Source organism: Numida meleagris, chromosome 6 (genome assembly GCF_002078875.1).
Source record: "Numida meleagris isolate 19003 breed g44 Domestic line chromosome 6, NumMel1.0, whole genome shotgun sequence".
In the NCBI taxonomy this organism is placed as follows: domain Eukaryota; kingdom Metazoa; phylum Chordata; class Aves; order Galliformes; family Numididae; genus Numida; species Numida meleagris.
The window spans coordinates 55,128,164-55,154,512 of NC_034414.1; the positions used below are offsets into that span (position 1 = coordinate 55,128,164).

The 26,349-nt window shown below is 43.6% G+C and overlaps 1 protein-coding gene across 2 annotated transcripts in view; it reads left to right on the plus strand.

Annotated features, from left to right (window-relative positions):
* The window catches only part of KCNH5 (potassium voltage-gated channel subfamily H member 5), a 158,103-nt gene continuing 131,763 nt past the window's right edge, over positions 10-26,349 (plus strand). For both annotated transcript variants that reach the window (XM_021403118.1, XM_021403119.1), the window contains exons 1-4: positions 10-109; positions 12,050-12,173; positions 19,239-19,345; positions 23,616-23,744. In XM_021403118.1, the coding sequence (XP_021258793.1) occupies positions 37-109; positions 12,050-12,173; positions 19,239-19,345; positions 23,616-23,744 (433 nt within the window). In that variant the 5' untranslated portion in view covers positions 10-36. The remainder of the gene's footprint in view (positions 110-12,049; positions 12,174-19,238; positions 19,346-23,615; positions 23,745-26,349) is intronic.

Here is a 26,349-nt window from a genome sequence, read left to right on the forward strand (position 1 = left end):
CCGCGCACCCCCGGCCCCCGAGCCCGGCGCTGCAGGATGCCGGGGGGCAAGAGAGGGCTGGTGGCACCGCAGAACACCTTCCTGGAGAACATCGTCCGGCGCTCCAGCGGTGAGAAATTCCCTCCGTCCGTCCGTCTATCCATCCGTCCTTCCATCCTTCCGTCCACCCATCCGTCGGTCCGTGCCCGGGGCGCCGAGCCGCTGACCCGCTCGTGGGTCCGTGCCAGAGTGGCGCCTTCAAGGAACGGCTCCGCCCGCGCTCCTGCCCCGTCTCCCCTCACCTCCAGCATCTCCACGCAGCGGGTTCGGAGCGGGTTTGCTAAGCCCTTTCTGAATATAAGGAGTCGTCGTTCACATTTCTGACATTCCCTCCACTCCTTCGGGTCGTTTTTTCCTCCTCTTTCTTCTTTCGTTCTCTTAAGAATTGGCCTTGCGACCGTTTTCAAAGTCTTTGTGACACTTTAAAGTGCGTGGCAAAGGTACTGAGGTGAGAGAGTGACTGCCATTTGGGGATGGTCATCTCATACAAATAGGTGAAGAAATGCCGGCAGCTGCTCCTCTGCCCGGCGAATGCCCACGGCACTGGTTCAGAGCTGCAGGAATGATTCCCTGCTGCCGGAGTTTATTTCACCCTTTCGGCAAATTGCAAAGCAGTGGCAAAGAGCGCTGTGCACAGCTCCAGTAAAGTTACACGGTGGCTGTGGACCATCTCCCAGAGTTGGGTTGATGGTTAGGTTGGTGGATCTTAGTGGTCTTTTTTGACCTTAGTGTTCTGTGTGTTGGTGTGGATGCTGCTTTGACCAAGTCTTGTGCTGCTTCCATTCCTTCTCTAACCTGGTTTTTGCACTGGTACTGCTGAAACATAAGTGCTTGCATTAATGTCGTTTGCTAAAAGACCTCAACTTTGCATCTGCTGAAAGGTTTCTTTTTGGAGAGCCCGAGCTTAGAGCAAACCATGCATGGGAGTGGGAGAAGTGGGCAGAACGGGATGTTGAAAAAAGTTCCTATATATATTATTAATGGAGTCACTAATATGATATGAAGTCCTGCTGAGAAGCGTTTCCTTCCACCTTCCCATTGCACAACTCTGGATTTATCTCACATTCCTACTAACGTAGCCTGGTGTGCTGGATTGAGTTGGTTTTGATGGCAAAGAATGAATTAGTGATTCATTGATTTCCATAGAAGGAGTGGATCGAGGACCTAGAATTTGTTTTAAGACATTGCATGTTAAAATGACAGCCTTTCTGGGGGGGATTTTCCACCCTCTCCTGCTGCCTCCATCAGCTCTTTGGTCAGCAGCTGGCTGTCAAGCTCTCTAGCTGCACATCAGTGGAGGCTAATTTCCTGCAATAGTGCATTATTTACCAGAATATTAAATACAAGCTTAATTAATAGGGTTTTTATATAGTGCTTTCCCTCTGATAATTTCAAAGTGCCAAGTGGAGCTTAATTACACTCCACAGCTCCTCATGGAAGAGGACGCACAGAGGCGTTCCCGATGTGTTCGTGAATTTGTGGCTCAGACACCACAGTTGTTGTCCCAGAGGTGTGTGGGAAGCCGGGGGCACAGCTGGGGACAGGGCTTGGGAGCACCGTGCTTCTGAGTCGTGCTCTTATTAAGTCACATGTCCTCCCTGATGAGGGCTCAGGAAAGCTCTGAGATATCAAAAAAAAAACCAGGAAAACTCAGAAAGCTTTGGAATGTTATACTTTAAAAAACACCTATTCCTCCCCCCAGGTTTTAGCCTGGCCTAATTTGGGAGCAGAAATCATGCTGATCTGGTCTCCATTCTGCTTTTTCTCTGCTGAAGCATGATGTTACGGAGGCAAATCTGTCCCGTTGGACATCAGAGCAAAAAGTGGATAGGGAATCTGTTTTTAACTCATGTTAGCGGTCAGCGTTGTGCACTGAAACATGATTTAGTTCTTATTTTTGTCATCCAGGTCACAGCCTTATTTGTCCTTTATAGAAATAGTAATTTTCATTGGATTCAGCTCTGTTTAATCCGAACTTAATGGTGTCCAGTAGAGCAAATCTGGTTCAAGTATCTCCTGCCGATGCTTGGTTGAGGGCACGGATTTGGGCTGCTGACCATGCCCAGGCTTTTGCTTTTATGCTTGGATTCACCAGCTCTGAAGGGGTTTTTCAATGTCAAGTTGAGGAAGAGGAGAAAGGAAAGACTGATTTTTTAAAACACATCTTGAGCATCCTCAAAAAAAGCTTTCCCATCGTTGTTCCTGGTTAAAGAACACTCTCTTTTGAGATTGCTCGTACTTACACAATCCCATCGCACTTGACCGTAAATCTTTTCTCAACAACCAGGGGAAGGTTTGTAGATAGAGATTATATCTTCTTTTAGGCCAACGGATACAGCTGGAAAAATGAGGTATTTTGGCAGATAGGCTCTTCATCAGGTCTGAAAGGGAACCGGTGGATTTCAAAATGAAACACAGGTGCAGACAAATAATTCAGAATTGGCAGAGATGGATCCAAACAAGAAAGCATTTATAGACAAAACTGCAGCAGTTTTAAAGCGTGGAACGCCAGAATGGACCTAGCAGGAACTGAGCGTGGTGGGCAGCCTGGTGCTAAAAGCAGCCTTGTATTTGATTTGCAGCATTGCTTGGGGATTTGCTTTTTAGGAATGTTGTGAACCAACAGCATTTGGCTGCAAATGAGGTTAAAACTGGAAGAGGAGCATTCCCTGTGTGTTGGTGGTGGGCACAGCATCTGACAGAAAGAGCCCTGAAGAAGGAGATGGGTTGAGCATGGCCGTACAGAGGGACACAGCCCCAGTGCACACAGAGCTATCTTCAGGGTAATCAGTGTGCTCTGTGCAAGTGTGTTTTAATTTCTTTTTTTTTTTTAGCACAGTAAAAATGCACGAAGTAAAGCTCTTATCTGAGGCTCCCAAGAATTGATGGTATCTTGCAGCAGCTTTGGCTGTGCCCTGGGTCTGGAGAACACCGGGTGTTCTGCTAAGCTGAAAGAAAATGCGTTTTGTGGGAATCACATTAAGGTGACTGCTTGCTCCTGCCATTGGTGTTTTGGGCTTTTAATAACAGCCTTCCTTAGGGCAGGGTTCGTTCTTAAGATGTTCTCAGCAGTCCATGCCTGTTATTACTGTTTTTGTTGGTGCTTGTGCTGACCTCGGCTCAGCAGCATGGGTGCAGATTTGGGCATATCCATGGAGCAGGGCTGGGCTTTGTGCACTCATCCCAGAAATCCAGCAGATGTCATGGGCAGAGAGGTGTGGAAGGTGAAGACAGATGGACAAGACAGACACATCTTGTAGCAGCAAAAGCATTGAGTTTTTGCATATGTCTGTGCTGTGTTAATGGTGTAATTTCTTTCTGTAGTAGGAGTTGAGTTTGGAAAAAGGTGAACTTTGGGGCTTTGTGTCCACATGTAATAAAAGCAAGAACAATCTAGTGAAAGGCAAATATGAAAACAGCCATCATTATTCCTTATTGTTTCTACTGCAATAACTCTTGGAAAAAGGAGTATTTCAGATCTTTCACAAATGTGTTTTGACTCTTGGGCTGAACTCATGGCTCTATAAGGAACTTCATAAGCTTTGATGCAGCTAGCATTCAGTTCCCAGCCTCTCACAACCTAGAAACATGTTCCTGCACATCAGCTCCCTCAGAATGAGCTTTGCACCTCGTTGGGTGCCTGTCAGTTTTATGAGTAAGGGATCAGCCTGATCGTGGGTGACTGTGTTGGGATGCAGGTTGGAGGGGGCAACCTGATCTGGTGGAGGCCAACCAGCCCATGGCAGGAGGTTGGAATTGGGTGGGCTTCAAGGTCCCTTCCAACCCAGCCCATTAATTTTGTGATCCAGGAAGAGGAGGGAAGTGAGCATCCCACCTGTAGTGCTAAGACACATTTTCGTTCTTATTTGACCAGTACTAATGGTAAAATAAGTGTCTGCTGTCTCTCCCATCCTTCCCACGAGTCTGTGCAGCATCCCTGAATTCTTACAGGCATGGTGACATAGCGCTGTTCTCACTGGACACGATACACATGGGCTCTCTTCCAGATTAAATACAAGCTGCGTTTTCATCTGATCCAAGTCAAATTTCACTTGGTGCAGAGAGAAAGGTCTTCGATGCAAATTACTTCAGATTTACAGATGTCTGTTATTAGGGGTCTTCTGCAATAAAAACCCTGGCCCTCAGCACTTACAGAGTGTCTTGTGTTGGAAGGGACCTTCAAGGTCATCGAGCTCCAACTCCCTGCTGTGGGCAGGGTTGCTGACCACTGGATGAGGCTGCTAAGGGCTCCACCCACCCTGGCTTTGAGCACTGTAACGATGCTGTAAACCATGGGGCAGAAATTTCTACCCTCCAGTTCCATTGGCTGCGGGGAAGTCACTGAAGGGATGACCACGAGTTTATATCGTTGGGGTTTTCTTTGGCACAGGGCTGCGTTTGTGATTTCTTTGGCTGCAGGTGGCCTGCTGATACAGAAATCAATGCAAAGTGAGTTTTTACACGAAGCAGCATTACTAGATGACATTTGAGAGTAGTTTTCAATTGCAAGGGCCCTACTTTCATAGAATCATTATGGTTGGAAAAGCCCTCTAAGATCACCTAGTCCAGCCATCCACCTACCACCAATATTGCCTACTGAGCTGTGTCCCAAAGTATTACATCTCCGCTCTCCTTTAACACCTCCAGGGACGGTGACTCCTCCAGCTTCCAGGGCATCCTGTGTCAGTGCATCACCACTCTTTCTGAGAAAAAATTCTTCCTTATATCCAACCTGGACATCCTCTGGCACAACTGGAGCCTGTTCTTTCTCGTTCCACATCCTGAAACATAAGGCGTATCTGATGTCTGCTGAAACTGGCCTCACTTTAAGTGGTTTAAATCTTGATTTTTCTGTGTTTTCTTATTTTTAATTACACCAGCTCTATACCATCGCATTAATTTATGCACTCGAATAATGCTGTATCGTTATCCAAGGGAATAACCGGCTCTCTGAGTGGAAGCCTTGTAAAATAGGAGTGTTCTCTTTTTAGTGCTTCTTCCTGCACATCTCTGGGAGCGGGATGGAGTGGAACGTCGTTTTCCTATGGGATCTGGGCGCTGCCGGGCGCTGCCAGCAGAGGTCAGTGCGAGCGCTGTGCCGCTTCCAGCCAGTACTGAAACGAGAGAAGAGAGCAAAAAGAAATCACCGGTTTCTCGAGCAAACCTCAGTGACTGCCGTGGGAAGGAGTATGCAGCCAAAGAATAATGTCAGGAAGTTAAGCGAGCTGTGGAAATGCATTTAATTAGCCTCTTTAACGGAGGTGCTGGTCGATGGTTAGCCTGGGTTTTGAGTTATTCTCCTGGTGAGCTAAGAAAACAGGGTTTTGTGGTGTGGTAAAATTAAGTAAAGAAAGAAGATTTTGGACTTAGCTTCCTGATAACCTGCTTTTCAGAAAAGAGTCAGTCTAAAAACTTAGTTTAATCAGCACGTTCAGTGCCTGGCCGCATTGCTCACTGTCTAACCCAGGTGGTGGGGCCCAGTTCTGCACCGAGTTCGGTGCTGGTAGTGGCCCTGTGCAGGACGTGCCTGGAGCAGCACCCAGAGCGGGGCTGGGGCTGAGATCATGGAATCGTCATAGAATCGTTTCAGTTGGAAGGGACCCTTAAAAGCCATCGAGTCCAATCTCCCTGCAATGAACACGGACACCCACAGCTCCATCAGGTGCTCAGAGCCCTGTCCACCTGACCTTGGGTGTCTGCAGAGATGGGGCATCACCACCTCTCTGGACAACCTGTGCCTGTGCCTCACCACCCTTATCATAAAAAAACTTCTTTATATCCAGTCTAAATCCCCCCTCTTTTCATTTGAGACCATTTCTCCCATCACAACAGACCCGGCTAAAGAGTCTGTCCCCTTCTTTCTAACAGCCCCCCTTCAGATACTGATAGGCCACTCTCAGGTCTCCCTGAAGCCTTCTCTTCTCCAGGCTGCACAACCCCAGCTCTCTCAGCCTGTCCTCGAAGGGAGGTGTTCCATCCCTGGGACCATTTTTGTGGCCTTCCTCTGGAAGTGCTCCAACAGGTCCGTGTCTCTCCTGTACTGAGGACTTCTCATCTGAATGCTGTGCTCCAGGAGATGCTGAGGTGCTCTGCATCAGCCACGTGTGGACAGCTGCACAAGGTGTGGTGCACAGTTCTGTGTCAAAAGTGGTTTTTGGACATTCAGCCACGCGCTGTGAAATTACAGCCATGGCTAGCTACAGGCTGAGTGTTTGCAAGATGTGCAGCTGCCGTTGCTGTGGTTTTTCTCATCTGGGAATGCGAAGCAAGCGTGCGCATTTGTATATAGCTAGAGATGTGGTTTTTGGTTACTCCCCGAGGACACCCATGTGCATTCTGTGTGCTCCAGCTTAAATTTAGCCTCACAGCATCTATCTTGCGCTCAGCATTATTGTAACAGGGAACAGATTTGGTGGTGGCATTCAGAAGATAACTAGCATAGGCGAGGATTAGTCTAACCAGCTTTTCCTGAGGTCAGCGAAGTTGTGCTGCAGTAAAGGAGGAGGACTGTGATACTTGTGGGATTTCACATTCAGGATGATTAAACTTAGTTTTTAAACTTTTTGGAAGGTAAATTCCAGACAGATTCTAATCCTTTAGGTTGTTTGCTGAATTGCTGAAAGCTGCTGTGTTGCAGACTGACTGACTTACACGTGGATTTAATATCTCAGCCAGTGTTGGATTACGTTTATGAGAGGAGCACCAATTTGGGGAAGGAATTAGACCTTTTAGCTTTGTCAGCATGGTAGCATCTTGCTCTGGGTTTAGTCCTCCATACCTTTTCATAATATGAGTATTAAATAAAACCAACAGTGGTACAGAGAGGTGACGTAAAGAGTTTGTCCTTCAAGAGATTATTTCTCAGGGAGCACTTAATGTGCTGGATAAATTGGATGACACTGATGTTTTGCATGCTTTAAAGACAACAGGGAAATAACAGCTTTGTTAGAAAACAGCGGTGTGGTTCTGCTGCCAGGAGCACTCGTGCAGGTTGGCTGCTTCAAGTGGTTTGTCTGCAGCTGACCCCAAAGTTGGAGCAGTGTTGTGCCAGCCCAGGCTGATTTTAGGCTGCTCAGAGTGGTGGTGTAGTCCCCTTCTCTGGAGATATTCAAGACCTGCTTGGACACTTTCCTGTGTGACCTACTGTCGGGATCTGCTTTAGCAGGGGGTTGGGCTGGGGGATCTCCAGAGGTCCCTTCCAATCCCACAGTTCTATGATTCTGTGATTTCGGAGGGCTGGGCGCATGCAGGTCTGCCCTGTATTTTCTGCTGTATTCTACAGGGATGCATTGAGCATGGGATTGGATTCACTGTATTCAAACATCAACAGAAATATATACAATCCGGGCCATGACTTGTTTAGAAGAGCTAAAAGAAAATAAAAACCCGGTGTTTAATAGGACAACCCTCCCCAGCACAGCTACCAGGATCCCCACAAGTTTTCCAGGGTGATCTAAACCAGATTGCAGCAGTATGCTGACCCTGTGTGGTTATAAGCAGAGCCAGTCAACAGAACTTTAAGTGGTTTGGTGCTTTTAAAAGACAGCATGAGCAAAAAAGGCAAATTCCAGGCATTGCACAGAGCCTGCCCACTCTGTGCTGCACTTGCTCCATGTAGGAAGGACAGGAATTCGGAACGCTCAGTGTGAAATTGCTCAAGTTAGGAATTTATTCCATGATGGAAACACTGCTTCTTTTTATTGATATCATTATTTATGTTCTGCTACTGTTTTTTTTTCCAGCATCTTTTCAATGATGACTTTTTAAAAAATGGTTAGTTGCATATTTTCTTGGGAAGGGATGGAATTTTGAAATGGTGATTTGAGCAATTTTGTTAACAAGCGATTCCCAAGCATTCTTGAGGAAAGATGATCAGAGACAGTGTTTCTCACTTGGCTAAACATATCTCCTGCGATGATTTAGCTGTTCTTGCTCTCCTTTGATTACATAACATGAATTTTACACTGCTTTGGGCATTTTGGTGGTTAAAAAAATTGCTTACATAGTGTGGTCATTTTTTTTTTTCTTTAAACAACAAAATGAGCCTCAGTGCTGGGTTAAGTATTAGCTGCGGCAAGATAGGGCAGGATTAAAGGCTTGCTGCTGTATAGCATAGGTTCTTTATACAACAGAGCCTTTTTGCAAAGTAGAAGTACAGGAAGGGTAAATACAGTACCTTTAACAATTGCTTACCTCAACTGTGTTTTCCAAATCTGAATGTCTACTCTGTGCCCTTAATATCCAAATTCCTTGCCACTATATTAACTTTGTAAATGGAAGAGTTATATTGGCTAATAAAGAGCCTGCTGACATCCTAAGAGGAAGCTAGCAGCTCCAAGAAGGGCACGTCTGCTGCCTGAGCCCTGCTTCCCTGCTCTTACAGGCACCGCTGTTCAGACACGTCTAGTTGAACAAACCTACAACTTAAAGGTTTGTGTTGCAATATATCAGAAAGTGGGATGGGGTGGAGAAAATGATAGTTTAAGGGAATGACATCAAGACAAGCTTAGAAATAATAAAAATTGACTTCTGGCTCGAAGGAAATGGAAAGCGGAAATGTATTTTCAGCACATCAGAGAAATCCAAGCAAGAATGAATGTTAATCGTTAGGCTAATCGTTATTATGGAGGTTTTGAAGTTAGCTGCATGTTAATCTTTTCAGAGTGCAATACATCACCATGTGATAATTCAGCTTACAGGTGCACAGAGTTTCACACGTGGAATCAGACCACTGTTCTGCCAGATTTACTGCCTGCTTCAGCAATGCCACTTACCCAGGGAGAACTTTTTGCCAGCCTCACCATAAAATGCTTGTGAGACTAAGTGCTGCTCAGTGTGGAGGGCAAAGACAGACTTATCCTTGTGAATACCTCCAGAATCATCTTAAAGAACATCTAGCTTGCAAATTATAGCTCTTGAGTATATCTTGAGTCCAACAGGATGTCCCAGTGCTAGTCTCTGAGCCTGGGCCTTACATTGCAGGCCTCTATGGGACTTGGCTGTGTTGTCACCACCACAGGGCACAGGGGCATGTCAGGGTGCCCTTGGCAGAGGGCTCCTTGTGTTGGAGCTGCTGGCAAATAGGGCCTTGAGGAACACACACATGGTTGTGTTTGGAGGGTCCTTGGGCTTATCCTTGGTGCTGCTCTGCAGTAACTGGACTGGAGAAGAAATGAAGTTTTCCTAGGCCTTGTCTCTTAGACCAGTTCAAGCAGCCAGGTGGAGATCGGACAGACTGGAATTTGCCATAGTCAAGTTAATGGAAATCTTAATCCCACGTGCAACTGTAATGGACCTTTTTTAGCAAGGAAACCATATAAGTGGTTGATAGAAGTATGGAAGTTGAACGTGAAGATCGTTTTAGTCCAGGACTGGCTATTAGGACCCAACTCTAGAGGAAGCGACTGCAGAAACGGTCTTCCACAAGTGGTTAGTGATTATGATGTGGTGCAAAGCAGTCTCTCCTCGAACTACCCAAAACTCATAGAAACTGTAAAGTGGTATTCTCCACTGTTGTTCACCAAAATTACACTCTAAAACAGAGTCATATTAGAAGTTTTGCAGGGAGTCACAGCTGAGATTTCTGAGCAGAGACTGACATAAATCTGTCTAGAGTTTTGATCTGGAGAAATTTTAGAAATCGAAAATTAGTATGTGTGCTGGGGAAAGTGACATGACTACCAATAAAATGTAGGGTACGCATGGAATCTTACAGATTCTGAGACTTGGGCATGCAATAAAACCCCGGGGTCAGACATTGACTTGTTCTTCCTTTAATTTTATCAAGCTGTGTCACTGAACAGAGGCATTAATGAAACATGGATTCCTATAGCTTTGTGCCTGCAGTTAGGTTCGTTGGTCTTTAACAAGATGCGAACATTGACTCAAGATTTTTGTCAGATTGGAACAGGATGCACACATACGTATTCACATGCTGAGCATGGATGAATAAGCATTCTTTGCTATAGAAGGCAAGGTTTAAAAAAAAAAAAGTCATGTAATGGAATATTCACGAGGACAAAGGAAAATATGCATCTAGTATTTGATTGAGTTACCAGTCCATATATTATATACATGTGTAGGAAGTAGAAAATCCATAGATGTCCACTGAATACCGTGGCTACAACACGTATCTTCTGCAGTGTGTTCTGTGTCCTGAAGCACAGGGTTGTGTGATGGGGATACGCAACCAAGATATCACATTGTCAGGATGGTTTCAAAACAGGGTTATTGGCCTATGGACTGTGGTTCTCTGGGGAGCACCCAGATGTGCACACATCCTTGAAAAAGTCTGAATATCTGCTGCCTGTAATTGCCCAGGCTGTGCTCATTGTATCTGGATACAAGAGCAAAAACATGGTGAAAGATAACCCAATAAAGAAATCTCTTTGCAAATCAAACCTTGCTTTCGCTAGAGGACTGATATTAGTTGTTTCTAGCAGATGCTGTGTACTGAGTGTCTACTGCTGGCAGTAGCAATTGCATCTCCCCTTTGGCAGAAAAACAGATTTTTAAAGTTGGCATTCAGGTTTAAGACTATTTGTGATGTATTTAATTAAATTCTTTAAGCTTTTGAGCTTAGGAGTGTGAGATTTCACAATCTAATCTTATATTTCTCATGTTGGTTGGCTTTACAATATTTTTCAATTGGATTTTCTCTAGAAAATCTACTAATCTTTAGACAATTATTTTCCAAATATTTTTAAATTAATTTTTATAAATAAAAAAAGAAATGACAAATTTTTTTGAATATGCTTTCCTTGTTCAAAAGAATAATGCTTGAATAACATATGCTGCAGTCACAGTTAGAAGTATGCTGGAAAGGGAGCATATAGCTTGCAGAAACCTAGTGTCATATTTATGTGTAAATTAATGTGTGCACCTGAGTGTATCTCTATAAAAGTAATTGGCATAACCATTCTTTGGCTATTAAAAGAAGAATTTGTAAAAAATTCCCTTTAATTTTTTTCCCCTGGAAAACTGCCGAAAGGAACCTCTACTATCATTTCTATACAGCAGCGATTTTAATAGTTACGTTGTAATGGCTTTTTAGCATAGACAAATGGGCCAATGTTAACAGTTAGTTCCACAGCAACCGTCACATTGCAACTGAAAATTACGAGTAAAAATAAGCAAAGCTTTGAAGATCATCACAGACTACAGCTTGAGAACCTCTACTAAGTGATATACCAAGTGAGAATATTATTTTTGAAACAACGTTACAATGTTGATGAAGATAAAATCCCACAACGTGTTTAAGCAAGATGAGTATTTCCTTCCTTAGAAATGCTTTTCTAAAAGCGGAGATGGAAGAATACTTCCAAACTAGTGAATACAACTATTTTAGGACTAACTTGTAATGTGTTGGTGCCAGTCTGTGCGTATGAATTGTAGGCAATGACTGAAAAAACAGATGATTGAAGCAGTATTTAAACCTGAGTTCAGCCTCCTAAAAATACCCCTTGCTCATATTTGTGTATTGATGGCAATTGGTGCATGCAACTAGGATGAACCAAGCTTACATTTTTGCTGTTTGGTGTAGACTGTAACTGAAATTTGATGTGTTTTGTGTTATTTCAATGCTTATTGAAGAAGGAGGAGTTTACTTACCTTAGGCAATAGTGTCATCATTGGTCTTGGAACATGTGTGGTTCAGTAAGGTCAAGTTTCAAATTAGTTCAAGGGTAATTTCAAGACGTATGCACATAAAATGAAAATCATACATGATACCTTGTCCAGATTTTATGAATAAATGAATCCTTTCTAAATCGTTAGAGTGGGTGCTTGTATCAGTGTTTTATTTTACTGAAGCTATTTATTTTACTCAAAGCTGTCCTGTTTCATCACGGTTTACCTTCTGATGCCCGCTTTGATTTCAGTTCTCTCTGAAATTTCCCAATGGAGGTTTCTACCGTGAATAACAATCTGCATCTGCTATGTAACATGGAGGATTAATATGTGCTTTGCCACTGATGACAGCTCTTTCTTTTTCTTCTCTTTCTTCTTTTAGAATCCAGTTTTTTGTTGGGAAATGCCCAGATTGTGGACTGGCCTGTAGTTTATAGTAATGACGGTTTTTGTAAACTCTCTGGATATCATCGCGCTGACGTCATGCAGAAAAGTAGCACTTGCAGGTAGGTTGTTCATTGCTACTTGATGCACTTATATAATTAGAATCTAGGAAGAAAAAAATAGGTTTTGGAAAAGGATTGATAAGAGAGTTGTTTTGTAGAAATGAATATACTAAGAGAGGCTTTAAATGAATGAAACCCAGGACTTAAAAAGCACTTAACCATGTGCATTCAGTTGAGCACCTTGTTGACCGGCACCCAGTAATATCAATGACCAGTTTTACTAGGATTAACAAACTACTCAAATACTTCAGTTCTTTGCTAGAAATGGGGCAGTTTTCAGAGTCCTGGAAGACTTAATCCTAAATCGAAAGAAAGCTAAATTCCAGTGTTCTATTTTTATTTATTTTTAATTTTTTATTTAGATTATCTACAAATTCAGTGTATTTCACTTGAGCCATTATGGAATTCAAGACAAATCTGCCTGGTTTTGAAATTCCTGTCATCCTCTAGTAATTGTATAAAGGCAACGAGCATTGCGGCAGTAAAGACTGTTAAATGGAAAAATTTTTAACAAATTTTAGCAGTGAATTGAAGATCAGCTAGAGTGTTCCCAAAGCTGGGGTGAATATTTTGAGGGTTTAGAAGTCATTCTTCTCTCCTTTGAAATCTGTCCTCGTTAGTGTCAGTATGAATGTGTTCTAATGATCCAGTAAAGAAAGTAGGATATTCAAGTGATATATTGCAAAGGCGTTTTTAATAGATCTTCGTAAATTCTCATTCTGGAAGGTCTGCAGTGTGCTACTCTGTAGCCCATATTGGTTCCTGTTATACACACACTCAGAGAGCACAGTGATGTGCAAATGGCATCTTTACTCCCAAGAGGGCGATTAGGCTGATGATGTATTTACTCTGAGCATTGCAGCTTTATGGCTTCCCCCCCCCCCCCTTTGTTGGTGGTCTTTCAGGAGCGGACAGCTGTGATTTATGGTTGGATGTGCATCTGCGCCTGCTCTGCTGCATCCTTTAAAAGGAAATGCTATGGGGAAAGACTAAATGTCTAATGTGTGTGTGGGTGGGTGAGCAAAATAACCAGGAGTGGTGGAGGCAGAAAGGAATGACTGAGATACCAGTTTGTGTAGGTTTTCCCTTGGTCATTCAGGGAATTACCAGCTCTAGGGCCCTGGGAACAGTGGGCTGCATATCTGCAGGGGTGAAATGCTGATGTGTGGTCGTTGCTCTTGTCTTCGGGGAAGAGGAAAAGCCTTGGGGGTCCCAAGTTGCTCTGTGCAGCCAGGTGTCCTCTGATGGCCAGTGGAGGAGAGATGGGCACGTGTTGCTGACACGAAATATTCATTCACGTGGCAGCAACCAAGTCGATTACGTGATGAGGCTGAAAGAAACAGTGTTATCGCAGCTATCCCAAATATGCTTACACTTACTTTGCTCTCTTAAGCTGGGTCTGTTTCTCTGTGAGCCAGTGCTTTAGTCTGTGCATGTTTAAGTTATTACACACACAAAATGGGATTTTACGAAAATGTTGGGAATAGGTTTAGCAATACTTCTCTGTTAATAATTCTCCTGTGCCTCTGAGGGGGCCAAAAGGTTTAATTCATCAGAGTGCCTTTTATGAATGTGATGGGCTCTGTTTGGTAAGCATCCTGTTCTGGCTATATTCAAGTGAATTATATGGGTGCAAATGCAAGGAGGAATTATCGTGGAAAATAGATCTGGTAGGAAAGATATATGGTTTTGTCTTTTATCTTCATTCTACATATCCATCTCTGGATTTTGGAGAGACTTCTCTACACCAAAAACGTGGCCAGTACTTCTTTTGTGTCTGAGTCTGACCTGGTGGAGTTATATTTTCAGTGTGCTATTTCCTGCTCCATATAACATCCCAGTCATTGCAGAGGAAAGCTGAGCTGGAGAGGCTCAGCATGATCTGACCAGAAGCACTCACCCTTGCAGAAAATTTCTTTGGGGCTGTTCTCTAATGAAGAGCTGTGTGGCTGTCTGAAATGGAAAATGGTCTTGAGACCAGTGGTGTCTTCTTAGGTTTACTTAGTAGAATGTCATTGTAGGTTTTAGGTATCCAGAGCCTTTGCTTATGTTATTTTCCAAGTCAGGCTCTCAGTCCTGACTTGCTATGTTGGACCCAGATTGTTGCATTATGCATAAGAAATAATTTATACAGAATGTTTGCTTTACTGTTCTAAGGCAAATGTTATGGGATAAGAGTGTTGTGAAGCCACGCTTTTATTACAGGTTTTGAAAGGATCTGTTTCTAGAGCTTGTTAATGCCAAAAATCCAACAAAAGAAAAATACACAAATAAAATCAGTCTCAATCTAGACCTTGATACAAATTGTTATCTATTGTGTGATACAGGAAAAAAAAATTTTTTCTATTACTTGCCCTTTCCTGTAAGGTATAGTGCCTTCCCATCAATTTTCACCTATGCTTTTCTCCTGAGAAGTCCAGCAGTATGCACTGTATTCTATTTCTGTCACATGCTGTACCTTTACACTGGGGCTGCTCATGTGTTGTGATGTTCAGTCTTGATTGATACCGGGGTGGATGTGTATCAAAGGCATTACATTTGTGAATGATTTTTGACCCAGCTCAGGCAGCCAGGTAGTCCCATAGCCAGCTGGTAATCCCTCTGATTCTTGCTCTTCTCTCATCTTCTTAATTAGCAACAATATGCACGTTGGCAGGAAAATCATACTGAAATACCTCAGTAGAAGTGCCAGTCTCACAAGCATTGTATAAAAGGCAAGGTGCAGATCACACTTCCTGAATGTTGTGTGGTGGGGTCAGCGCGTGTTCTTCCTAGGAGCACAGTGCACCCAAAATTGTGAAAATAGCTGGAACCAATGCACAGAGTATACAACATAAATGAGTGCTAAAATGCATAAGAATTTTAGCTGGAAAAACTTGTGTGCTCGTGTTGTGGTGCCAAGTGAAATTGAACTGCCGGTCTGGAAGGAAAAGGGAGGGCATCTGCAATTGCTACACCTCTGACATTCAATTAACCATGCAAAAGACCTTGTCTGGAGGTGTGCTGCTAGATTAACCAGCGTGTAGGAGAACCACTTGTTTCATGCCCAGTTGCCCATAGTCATGACAATTTATACCTTAATGAGTACACTGAAAGAATAAACAGCTCTAGACAGTTAAAACCCTATTAAACATCACAAATAATATCAGTATTTAAAATTGCTTCTTATCAGTTAAGTTCAGTCTTCCTGGCAAGCCTTCAGAAGAGCAGGCACCCTTGGGTGGCTGGTTAGTAGATCTGCCCTGCCATTTTGCACTTCGCTTTTGCCCCAGGCTTTGTTCTCCTTACCCTTCCTTGCACCTTGAGCCTCACATCAGCGTGGGAATAGCTGGATGCTATTGTTCTCAACGAGGAAACTCGCCCTGAGACCCGTTTGTGTGTTGCCTTCCAGCTGTACAGAGGGAGTAAATTGGATCTGCTTGCTGCAGTTGTTTACAGGTTGCATTTCCACCGAAACACTTGCACGGCTTCGCTCAACATCTCCGTTCTCCCTTGTTTTGATTTACTGCCACCGCAAGCAGGACAAAAATGTCTGAGAGTCCTGGCTCCTGTGGAGCTAATGGCAAAATTCCCACCTTGCTCAAAGAAAAAGGGTTTTGCATGGTGGATACAGCGTGCCAGACTTGAGGTGAATTAAATTTGATGCAAGGATGTCGCCTCTGTTAACTGATCTACCTGTCTGAGAAGAACCCCTGCAATGCCAAAGCTGTGCACAGAAGCTTTACTGAGCTCACCAGTGAGACCCAGGGACTTGCCCTACTTCTCCTGGGCAATGAGGCCTGTTCCTGAACTCACAGAGTTTTGGGGCTATTGATACGTAGAATAGTATTTGCTGTTCCTCTTGAGTAGACCTTGGTTGCTTGTAATTGATGTCTTTTCATCCAGCACTTCTGGATAAAAAGAGCTGCTAGCTGGATGTGGGTTCATATGTCTTCTATGTTTGATCTGCCCTCTTAGCTGGCTAGTTCCTCTCAAACAGCCATGAACATGGCCCTGCATACAAGGAGCTGCTCCAGTGATGTTTTTCTGGATCCTGACAAAGAACATGGAAGCACAATGCAAAGCTTTTAGATGTGGCTTTTTTGCATGGAGAGATGCTTTCAGAGGGAGGCGGGAGGACAGGCACCTGAAATGGCAAATGGCCTGTTGCAGAGATGGAGAAATAATCTGAGATTGTTCCTTTCTCTGAGTATTTTAGTAGGCTTTGTTTCTCTTTGATAAGTTTGTTTTCTAGTTAGTAAGATCCCCAGTAGCAGGCTGGTTTTTATATTTATGTCTTGTACAGTTTGCACTGAAGGCACTTGACAAGCAATAAATAACAAAAATATGAGGCAGAAAAAGACGGAGTGATTGACTGAAGAAGTAGGAGTCCCTCCATGTGTACAAAATAGGACAGATTAAATTAAACCTATGATAAGCACAGATCTTATATAACTTGCACAGTTATTGGCTTGGAGGCCCTTTTGGTGCCTGCTAGTAAAAACTGCCTTCTGAAAAATAGTTATTTCCTTCCACAAGCCTTTAAAATGCCTCTTTATATATGAAAATAATGCAAGATCCGAGTTCTACATGTTTATGACAATAATGAGCTGATGTTAAAGCGTAAAGTTGATTAAATTTTTAATTCATAGAATGGTTTAGGTTGGAAGGGACCTTAACGATCATCTAATTCCCAGCCCACTGCTGTGGACAGGGCTGCCACTCGCTATATGAGGCTGCCCAGGGCCCCATCCAACCTAGCCTTGAATGACTTCAGGTATGGGGTGTCCACAGCTCTCTGGACAGCAGTGCCAGAGCCTCACCACCCTTTGAGTAAAGAATTTCTTCCTAACATCTACCCTAAATTTCCCCTCCCAGGAGCCTTCTCTTCTCTAGAATAAACAAGCCCATCTCCCTGCTACTTTTCTTCATAGCAGAGATGCTCTAGCCCTCTGCGCATCTTTGTGGTGCTCCTCTGGACCCACTCCAACAACTCCACGTCCCTCTTGTACTGGGGGCCCCAAGCCTGGATGCAGTACTCCAAATGGGGCCTCATGAGGGTGGAACAGAGTGGGACGATCTCCTCCCTACACCAGTGCCGCCCCTCTGTTGGTGCAGCCCGGGATACTGTTGGCTGCAAGCACACACTGCTGGCTCATGTCCAGCTTTTTGTCCACCAGGCAAAGCTAACTGGTATCAGCCACCACTTGAAACACTGAGGGTGGTTTGACATTTTAATACTGATTGATGATGAGTTTCTGTATTATATAGCCATGTAAAGTCATGCACTTTAGCAAATTTTCATTATTTTTTCCTTTGAGACTTAAGAGAAATGTTTTTAAGCCTTGAGATGACAAAAAAGAAAACAGGCAGCATTAAAAAAAAAACAACAAAAAATCCCAGCTCTTATTTTGTCTTGCAGATTTGAGCAGTCTGCTTTACCTCATCAATGCACTGAAAAGAGTTAGATTTAAAAAGAAAAGCATTCAAACTTTTGTTTGTTGCCAGCTCATGTATAAATGTATAAAACGGTATTGGCTGAGCTGAGGAAGGAAAGGCAGGCCATTTGAAAGTGAGCAGCGAGCTGTGTTTTGCATTCCCTGAAGGGGACTGTGCAAGTTAACGAAGCCTCCTGCCCCAGTAGAGCTATGTCCTGACATTCATCACCACGGAGGCATCTCCATCACTGCTGTGACCCAAAGGTGACAGCACCATATTGTGGGAGCAGCCCTATCACCTCCCTTGGTCAGCTGAGTAGAGACAAGATTCACAGTCCAGCCTTCATTGAGTATTTTAATGTTTGCCAGGGCACTAACCACTATGCTGTTTTATTGTTTCTTTCAGAACAGTAGGCGTAAAAATAAATGTTTATTGAACCTCTGGAGGTGTGTGTTGATCAATAAAAGGGAAGCTGGATTTAAACCGCAGTGGCACTGGTAGCCTTTCTTTTTCCCTTTCATATTCTCAGGGCTGTGTGTTGTAGGTTTCAGCCGGAGCTCAAAATGTTTTTGAACAAAGAAGATGGAGGGGGGGAATCTGATCAATGAGAATTGTATTCATCCAAGTGTCTGAAAGCTTTTATGCCATGCTCCATTTTCCTTCAGTTCTATAATTGGGAATTTGCACAGAGCAATCTTTACCTATTTTTAATCCAGGGGAGAATGACAAGAAGAGCCTGGCTGTTTTCTTACAAAGGCTTTCTCAAGTCAGGTCAGTGGGGGTAGGTTCACTTGCACCAGTTGAAAGTCTGACCTGGAAAAGAGTGCCAAGATGGTCAAGGTGCAAGAAATAGCAGAGTTAAAATTAGATTTTTCTACTCTTTGTCTGGAGAGAGATGAGTCTTCAAAAATATTTCAATGTTTTTCCATATTTCCAGTGACATACTAAAGAAGTGTGGTATACTGCAAGAAAAATGAGAGTGTGTGTGGTTATCTTTAGGAGTAATGCAGATATAGCTACAGTGGGAGAACTCATACACTTGCTTTCTGAGTGAATTTTCAGACAATTACAGTAATTAGTTCTTACTGGGTAATTCCTACCTCAATTTGTAACTGGTATTTAGATAAAGGATTCTGAATGTCTTGTCCCAGATGCATGTTGGCAAGATAAGATCTGCAGCCATCAATACTAGTTCAGCCAACAGTCGTTACCTGTAGCAGGTTCTAGTCTTCCTCCAGCATCCTTTTCAAGAGGACTGAATGAAATTTGGGATGTTTTAAAGGTTTTGCTCAGTAATCTCCAGTTTCACAGCAATATTCTCATGGCCTCAAGCTGTGGCAGTAATGATTTTATAAGCTATCAGCTCTTTTTTCTAACAATATGCCCTTAAAGATATGCTCAGAAAAGCACTTAATGAAACGTTAGATGACAGCAAATACATCTACTTTACAGAAAAAAGGCAGGGATGGTTACTTACTATTGTAGGTTTCATAACAGCCTTGCGACACTATTTAAATGAAAGCAAATGATAGTTAAACTTTGGTAAATGACAGTGAATAGCATCTCCAGTGGCTGTGCAGTCTGAGGTGGCTGCTTGTTGTTTTACTTGTCTAGCAAAAAAAGAAAAAAGTTTTTTTTCTCTTTCAGTTTTATGTATGGTGAACTGACAGACAAGAAGACCATTGAAAAAGTCAGACAGACTTTCGACAACTATGAGTCAAACTGCTTTGAAATTCTCCTCTACAAGAAAAACAGTATGTATACATTTGTGTATGGTGTTGGGAGTGATAATGCGTATTTGTTATATATATTTTTATAACAGTTTGTATGTATTTGTGTATGATGTTGGGAGCAATAATGTGTATTTGTTATATGTATTTTTATAATATATATAATGCTATATATATATCACTGTTGTGATAAGGCAAGGGGAAATGGTTTCAAACTACAAACTGCAACAGGTCTGGATGTAAGGAACAAGTTTTTTACACTAAGAGTGGTGAGGCACTGGCACAGAGAGGTGATGGAGGCCCCGTCCCTGCAGACAGCCAAGGTCAGGCTGGACGGGGCTCTGAGCACCTGATGGAGCTGTGGGTGCCCTGTTCATTGCAGGGGGGTTGGACCAGATGGCCTTTAAGGGTCCCTTCCAACTCAAATGATTCTATGATTATATAACATGCTATAATACATTTAGTATATGTAGTGTATATATATATATACTATAACATATAGAAAAGTATATAACTATATAACAGACAAAAATAGTCATTTTGACATAAGGATAAATTTGGGGGCAAGATGCATAGAAGAAATGGGTGTTCTGGTCACCACCACTGCTGAGGAAAAGAGTTCATTTTTAAGGAAGGACAAGTGTTCGATTGCCAAGGTGAGCAGGTGTTTCCTGTTATCTCAGGTCTGAATCCCTCTTTCCAAAATATGTTTAAATTTTCAGATTGTAGTCCTGAAGGGAATCTGACTGGGTTAGATGAAAAGAAATTCTGAATGAAGTTTCCCCTCAGGAAACATCCCCAAATGTGCACAAGTGATAAGCCATTCCCTGATTTTGTGAGTGGTTGCGCCCAGTGGTGGAGATGCCTCTGAGCTGTGAGGCTGTGGAAAGCAGTGATGAGCCCTGGGGAAAAAGCTGGCTATGCCTGGCTGCCCTTTTCACTGCAAACTCGCATAAACCCTTAAAAACGTTGAGAGAGCATGCAGGATACCTCAGCTTCTCGAAACATACTCCTGTGCTTTATTTTCACCTTTCCTTTTTAAAATAGATCTTCCTGTATGTGCACTTAAACGATAGGAAGTGTCTTCAGATTTCTGCAATTCGGCTTGCTTTAAAGCATCTTAGTAGCATCTTAGTAAACACTAATTAAAAAGAGAAACAGGAGTGGCACTGAAGTCTGGCTGCTCCTGCAGGTGCCCATGATAACTCTCCAAGCAACCTCCTTTCAGTTCCATGGCATATGGACATATTCCCTGTCCATCCTAGATTTTCTGTTTACTTCCCCAGATCCTATACAAGTCACTTGGGCATCCCCTCACATTATGGAGATTTCGTGGGACAGACCCCTGTTAAGTTCTTTGCAGGTGATGGTGCCCAGTACCACCATGCCTTGTGTCCAGCTGACTGCAGAAGATTTCAGCCTTTCCCCAGCCCTGGCTTCTCTGTTTAACTGGGATGGCAGCTCTTGCTTGGCATGGGCCAGTTCCAAACCAAATTCCTTTTCATTATATTTAGGTATAAGAAGTAGAAAGTCTTCTCTTGGTCATTGTTCTTTAACTACCCAGTTGGTTTTTGTTTTGAGTTGCGGATTGCCTGCTTGAGCTTGATGGTGTTTCAGGGATTTATTGAGCTGCAGTTGCCTTAATAAAATATATACCTTTGCCCAAATCTCTAAGCCTGTACTTTCTGTAAGATATGCAGGATTACAGAATGTCTTCATGGAAGATCGCTCATTTTTCTTTTCAGTCTTGAGACAGTTCCCAGTTGTAATATGTTGCCAGCTTCTCTGTCACCCGAAGCCCAGAACTTCAGCCTCTTGCTAACACTAGTAGATAGGCTCACCTTTTGGCTCCAGTTCAGCAGCTGGCTTGCATTAGGTTTGCTTCCATCTGCCATATACCAAGTTTTGTGAAAGAAGGTTCTTCAAGAAACTGCATGCTTCTCTCCTAGGCTGAATATTGGAGCAGACAGGAAATAAATAATAGTATCTGTCTGTATGAGTATACTTCCGAAAAATTTAGAGTTACTCTGTAGAAAGGCTTCTGTTTATCACCTGCAGAGACCTTGTACTGCTTCTCTCCTGTGTGGAGCTTGCAGTGCTCAATGAGCACTTTCCCACCTGGCTATGCACTGGCACAGGCTGCCCAGGGACTGGTGGAGTCACAGTCCCTGGAGGTGTTCAAGAACTGTGGAGATGTGGGAGGTCAGTGGGCATGGTGGAGGTGGGCTGGGGTTGGACTGGGTGATCTTAGTGGTCTTTTCCAACCTTAATGATTCTATGATTATCAGACTGTAGCTCCAGAAGTGCTATATAGAAGTGCTATATTTTTTTAAATTTTGTAACTCAGCCTTTTCTTATTCATTCCTTTATGTTTTCAGCAAAGAGAGATCCTGGAACTCTCAAATTCCTTTCCTATCTTCCTGTCCTTCAGCACAGTGATGATCTTTAAGAGCTATTGTTCTCAGGCAGCATCCATATGGCTGCTGCCTTCACACGCACCTTTGGCGTTTTAGCCCAGTTAGCAGTTTTCAGGTGCAGATCTGCAAGTTTGCTACAGATTTCTTCTGCTTTACTGCATTCCTTCTTATATAGTTCTCAGCTCTACCCACCTAGCTATTCAGGACCCGTGTAGGCATTTACATGTATATGAGTAATACTCAGGAAACCTCCTTGCCTGCTTTTGAGCTCCTGCCTAGATTGCCATTCCTACAGCACTACCTACCTTGCCTCTGTCTTTGATTTTTAGCCGTGCTGTTGTACGGGTTATTTTGCCTACTTTCGGAGCTTTTCAAAGGGTGCTGTTGAGTTGCCAGGTACAAATGAAAGCACAGCATCACTCCAGAGAGCTGCAGCACTCTTTCTTAGAATATATGAAAAGAGCCTTTTATCTTGGGTTAGCAACTGGGAATAAAAAGAAGCAAGTAATCAGCATAATGGCTCTGGAATTACCACCAAAAGCAGTCTCCTGTCTCCCTCACCTCTCCAGTTTGCTGTCATTGAGCTATTGCTTTAATCCCAATAGAACAGTGCTGAGTTTTACCATGAACCCTTGTGGATTTTGACCTTCCCTACAGTAGTACTGTTCTGAATGGGTTTTGTTGCCCTCTGGGTGTCCATCACTCAGTTCCTGGCACAGCTCCCAGATGGATGTGGTGCATTAGAGGAGATTTGGAGGGGCCAGCAGTGCCCTGGGATGTCAGCAAGTGTGCAGCTTGTTTCAGTGTGCCAGCGCTCAGGCTGGCATTCAGACAGGTCAGGAGAAAAGCCATTATATCACCTGGCTGAAAGCACATCAAATCCAAAAGATAGTGAGCTGACTGTGAAGGCATTTGTTGGGCAGTGAGTAGAGCCATCCTAAGGCTGGGAACGTGTGGACTTGGAGTTTTGTCTGGTGGCATGCAGCTCCGACACTCATGTCCCTGAAGATGAACAGGGTATTTCTCAGCAAATGTTTGAAGTCTTTCAGGGTTTTGCCCATTGCAGAGCAGACCTGCATGTAATTAGGGAAGCTGCCACAGTGAGGGAATGGAGGATGTGACCATAAACACAAAATGAAATCAAATCTGCTTATTTGTCTACTTAGGACATTTATATTTTATGTCCAAATTAGTTTGGGTTCCCTTAAATAACAAAGTAGCATCAAATTGGATATTAGGCATTCAGATTGGATATAAGGAAAAATTTCTTCTCAGGAAGAGTGGTGAGGTATTGGCACAGGCTGCCCAGGGTGACAGGGGAGTCACCATCCCTAGAGGTGTTAAAAAAAAAAAAAGTGGAGATGTGGCACTGAAGGACATGGTCAGTAGGCATGGGTTGAGGTTGAACGGCGTGATCTTTTCAGTCTTTTCCAACTTTAACGATTCTATTTTTTAAGCGTTTGTCAGTGTACACCATCAATTTAGGTTTCGGAAGCTCCATATTATGTGAAGAAGCACTCAAAGATATCCTCAGTCTGTTTTTTCTTAACTGGCTACCCTGCAGACACTAAGTTTGTGAGACATGGTGGGGAAGACCAAGAGCAAGAGGGAAAGAATGGCGTTTTATTTCACGGTGTTCTGTTTCTTGTTATGGACTAGTTAGATTGGTAGCATTACCCCATTTAAATTAATCTGTAAAAATGAGAACGTGTTCTTTTCCTTAGGGGAGGTAAAATTAAAGATCTGGGGCATGTAGAAATACCTAGATGTGATCCTCAGCTACATGTGTATTATATGATATATAAAGTATCCTATGTGCAGGCTGGGGGAAGATTGTGCAACACCAAAGTGCAATGTCACCTTTTTCTCTGCTCCAGGAACCCCAGTTTGGTTCTACATGCAAATTGCTCCTATAAGAAATGAGCATGAAAAAGTGGTTTTGTTCCTGTGCACTTTTAAGGATATCACTTTGTTCAAGCAGCCAATAGAAGATGATTCAACAAAAGGTAAATATGAAATACGCTATTTTTTTTTTGTAATTAGTCAAGTACATGTTCAGATAGTCTTGTGCCATGGCTGTGATCTGTATCTTGCTTTCAGGAAATGTTCTGTGACCTGTCAGAGTTTAGATGCTGTTTTCCTAAATGATTGATTAGAATTGAAAAATAAATCATTGTGAGCAGAATATTCCCTAACAACATTTTGCCAGAGCTGCAAACCTTCCTTTCATTTTGTAATATCAATGTTTCTTCACCATGGCTGGCATTTGCTAAAAATGGCATGATTTTGAGTCATTATAATACCATGCTGTTTTGGGAGACCTTCTGTAGAACTAGTATTTTCTATTTATCAAAAATAATGTCAACTTCTTTGCTTTGAAGTGTTGGCTGAGATACAGAAAAGACAGCCCATCTGGTTGTCTTCTTGCTGGCCAGCAAAGATGTCTGCATGGCAGTGGATATTTGCTTGTTTTTGATAGCTCTTGCTGGTGATGGTTGCTGAGGTGTACGGTGCTCTTAGCACCTGATGACCCATGTTGCACAGGGAAAATTGGTGGGGAAAATGTGCAGAGGATCTAGCAATATTCTGTTGCTTTGATTGTAAGATGTGTGGCTCGTGTCACATGTGTATTACTCTGGATAAAATAATGCACGCTTCCATAAGGAAGGGCATTTTTGCTGTGGAATCCTTGTCGCATCTTATCTAGGAGGTTTCCTTCTGGTAATTAATTCCTTGTTCTGTTTTTCTCTTCATGCGTGTAGAAGGCTTGATTTCTCACTGAGAGCCATGTGCCCTCTAAGATGCCTTCTTTAAGATAAAACTGTGTCATCTGAATGCAAACACGATTTAAACTACTTTCTGATGATATATAGCTAACACTTAACATGTGCTTGGATAACTGAAATGTCAGCCTGACCTCGGTGCCAGGGAAGGTTATGGAGCAGATTGTCCTGAGGGAGATCACACGGCATTTGCAGGACAACTGGGGGATCAGGCCCAGCCAGCATGTGTTTGTGAAAGGCAGATCCTGCTTGACCAACCTGATCTCCTTCTATGATCGAGTGACTCGCCTGGTGGATGAGGGAAAGGCTGTTGATGTGGTCTACCTAGACTTCAGCAAAGCCTTTGACACTGTCTCCCAGCAAAGCCTTTGACACTGTCTCCCAGCAAAGCCTTTGACACTGTCTCCCACAGTATTCTCCTGGAGAAACTGGCAGCCCGTGGCTTGGACAGGTGCGCTCTGTGCTGGGTAAGGAGCTGGCTGGAGGGCCGGGCCCAGAGAGTGGTGGTGAATGGAGTTAAATCCAGCTGGCGACCGGTCACGAGTGGTGTTCCCCAGGGGTCGGTGCTGGGGCCTGTCCTTTTCAGTATCTTTATTGATGACCCGGATGAGGGCATTGAGAGCACCCTCAGTAAGTTTGCAGACGACACCAAGCTGGCAGGAAGTGTCGATCTGCCTGGGGGTAGAGAGGCCCTACAGAGAGATCTGGACAGGCTGGATCTCTGGGCTGAAGCCAATGGGATGAGGTTCAACAAGACCAAGTGCCGGGTCCTGCACTTAGGCCACAACAACCCTAGGCAACACTACAGGCTTGGGGCAGAGTGGCTGGAAGACTGTGTAGAGGAAACGGACTGGGGGGTATTGGTCGATGCTCGGCTGAGCATGAGCCAGCAGTGTGCCCAGGTGGCCAAGAAGGCCTATGATATCCTGGCCCGAATCAGAAATAGTGCAGCCAAACGGAGCAGGAGGTGATTGCCTCCCTGTATTCAGCCCTGGTGAGGCTGGACCTTGAGTACTGTGTCCAGTTTGGGGCCCCTCACTGCGAGAAAGACATTGAGGCCCTGGAGCGTGTTCAGAGGAGGGCGATGAAGCTGGTGAGGGGTCTGGAGCACAGGCCTTATGAGGAGCGGCTGAGGGAGCTGGGATTGTTTAGCCTGAAGAAGAGGAGGCTCAAGGGAGACCTTATTGCTCTCTATAACTACCTGAAGGGAGGTTGTAGTGAGCTGGGGGTCGGCCTCTTCTCTCTTATGACTAGTGACAGGACGAGGGGGAATGGCCTCAAGTTGCGCCAGGGGAGATTTAGGCTGGACGTTAGGAAATACTCCTTTTCTGAGAGAGTGGTCAGGCGCTGGAATGGGCTGCCCAGGGAGGTGGTTGAGTCACTGACCCTGGAGGTGTTCAAGAAACATTTAGATGTTGTGTTGAGAGACATGGTTTATTGGGGTTATTGGTGGTAGGTGGATGGTTGGACTGGATGATCTTGTAGGTCTTTTCCAACCTAGCTAATTCTATGATTCTGTGATTCTATGTAGATTGAGAAAGGCAGACTTAAAACGAAAAGCTGCTCTTTGGTCTAAGACTAAAAATGGGAAAATGGGATTTTTATTTTTTATTTTTGCCTATGGAGTGTTATCTGTAGTTTTATATAAGATTCAGATATAGGAGAACCTTCTCAGCTGGCATAAGCTTTACTGCTTCTGCAATTCACTTGGCATCCTGCAAATGTTCCTTTGGGTTCTCTGGGAGATTTGGTCTCTGGGGAGAGAGAGATGTTCTAGGGATGCTGAACTCATCCCCTCCTGTCTTGTGGCTGAGGAAGAGCAGAATCC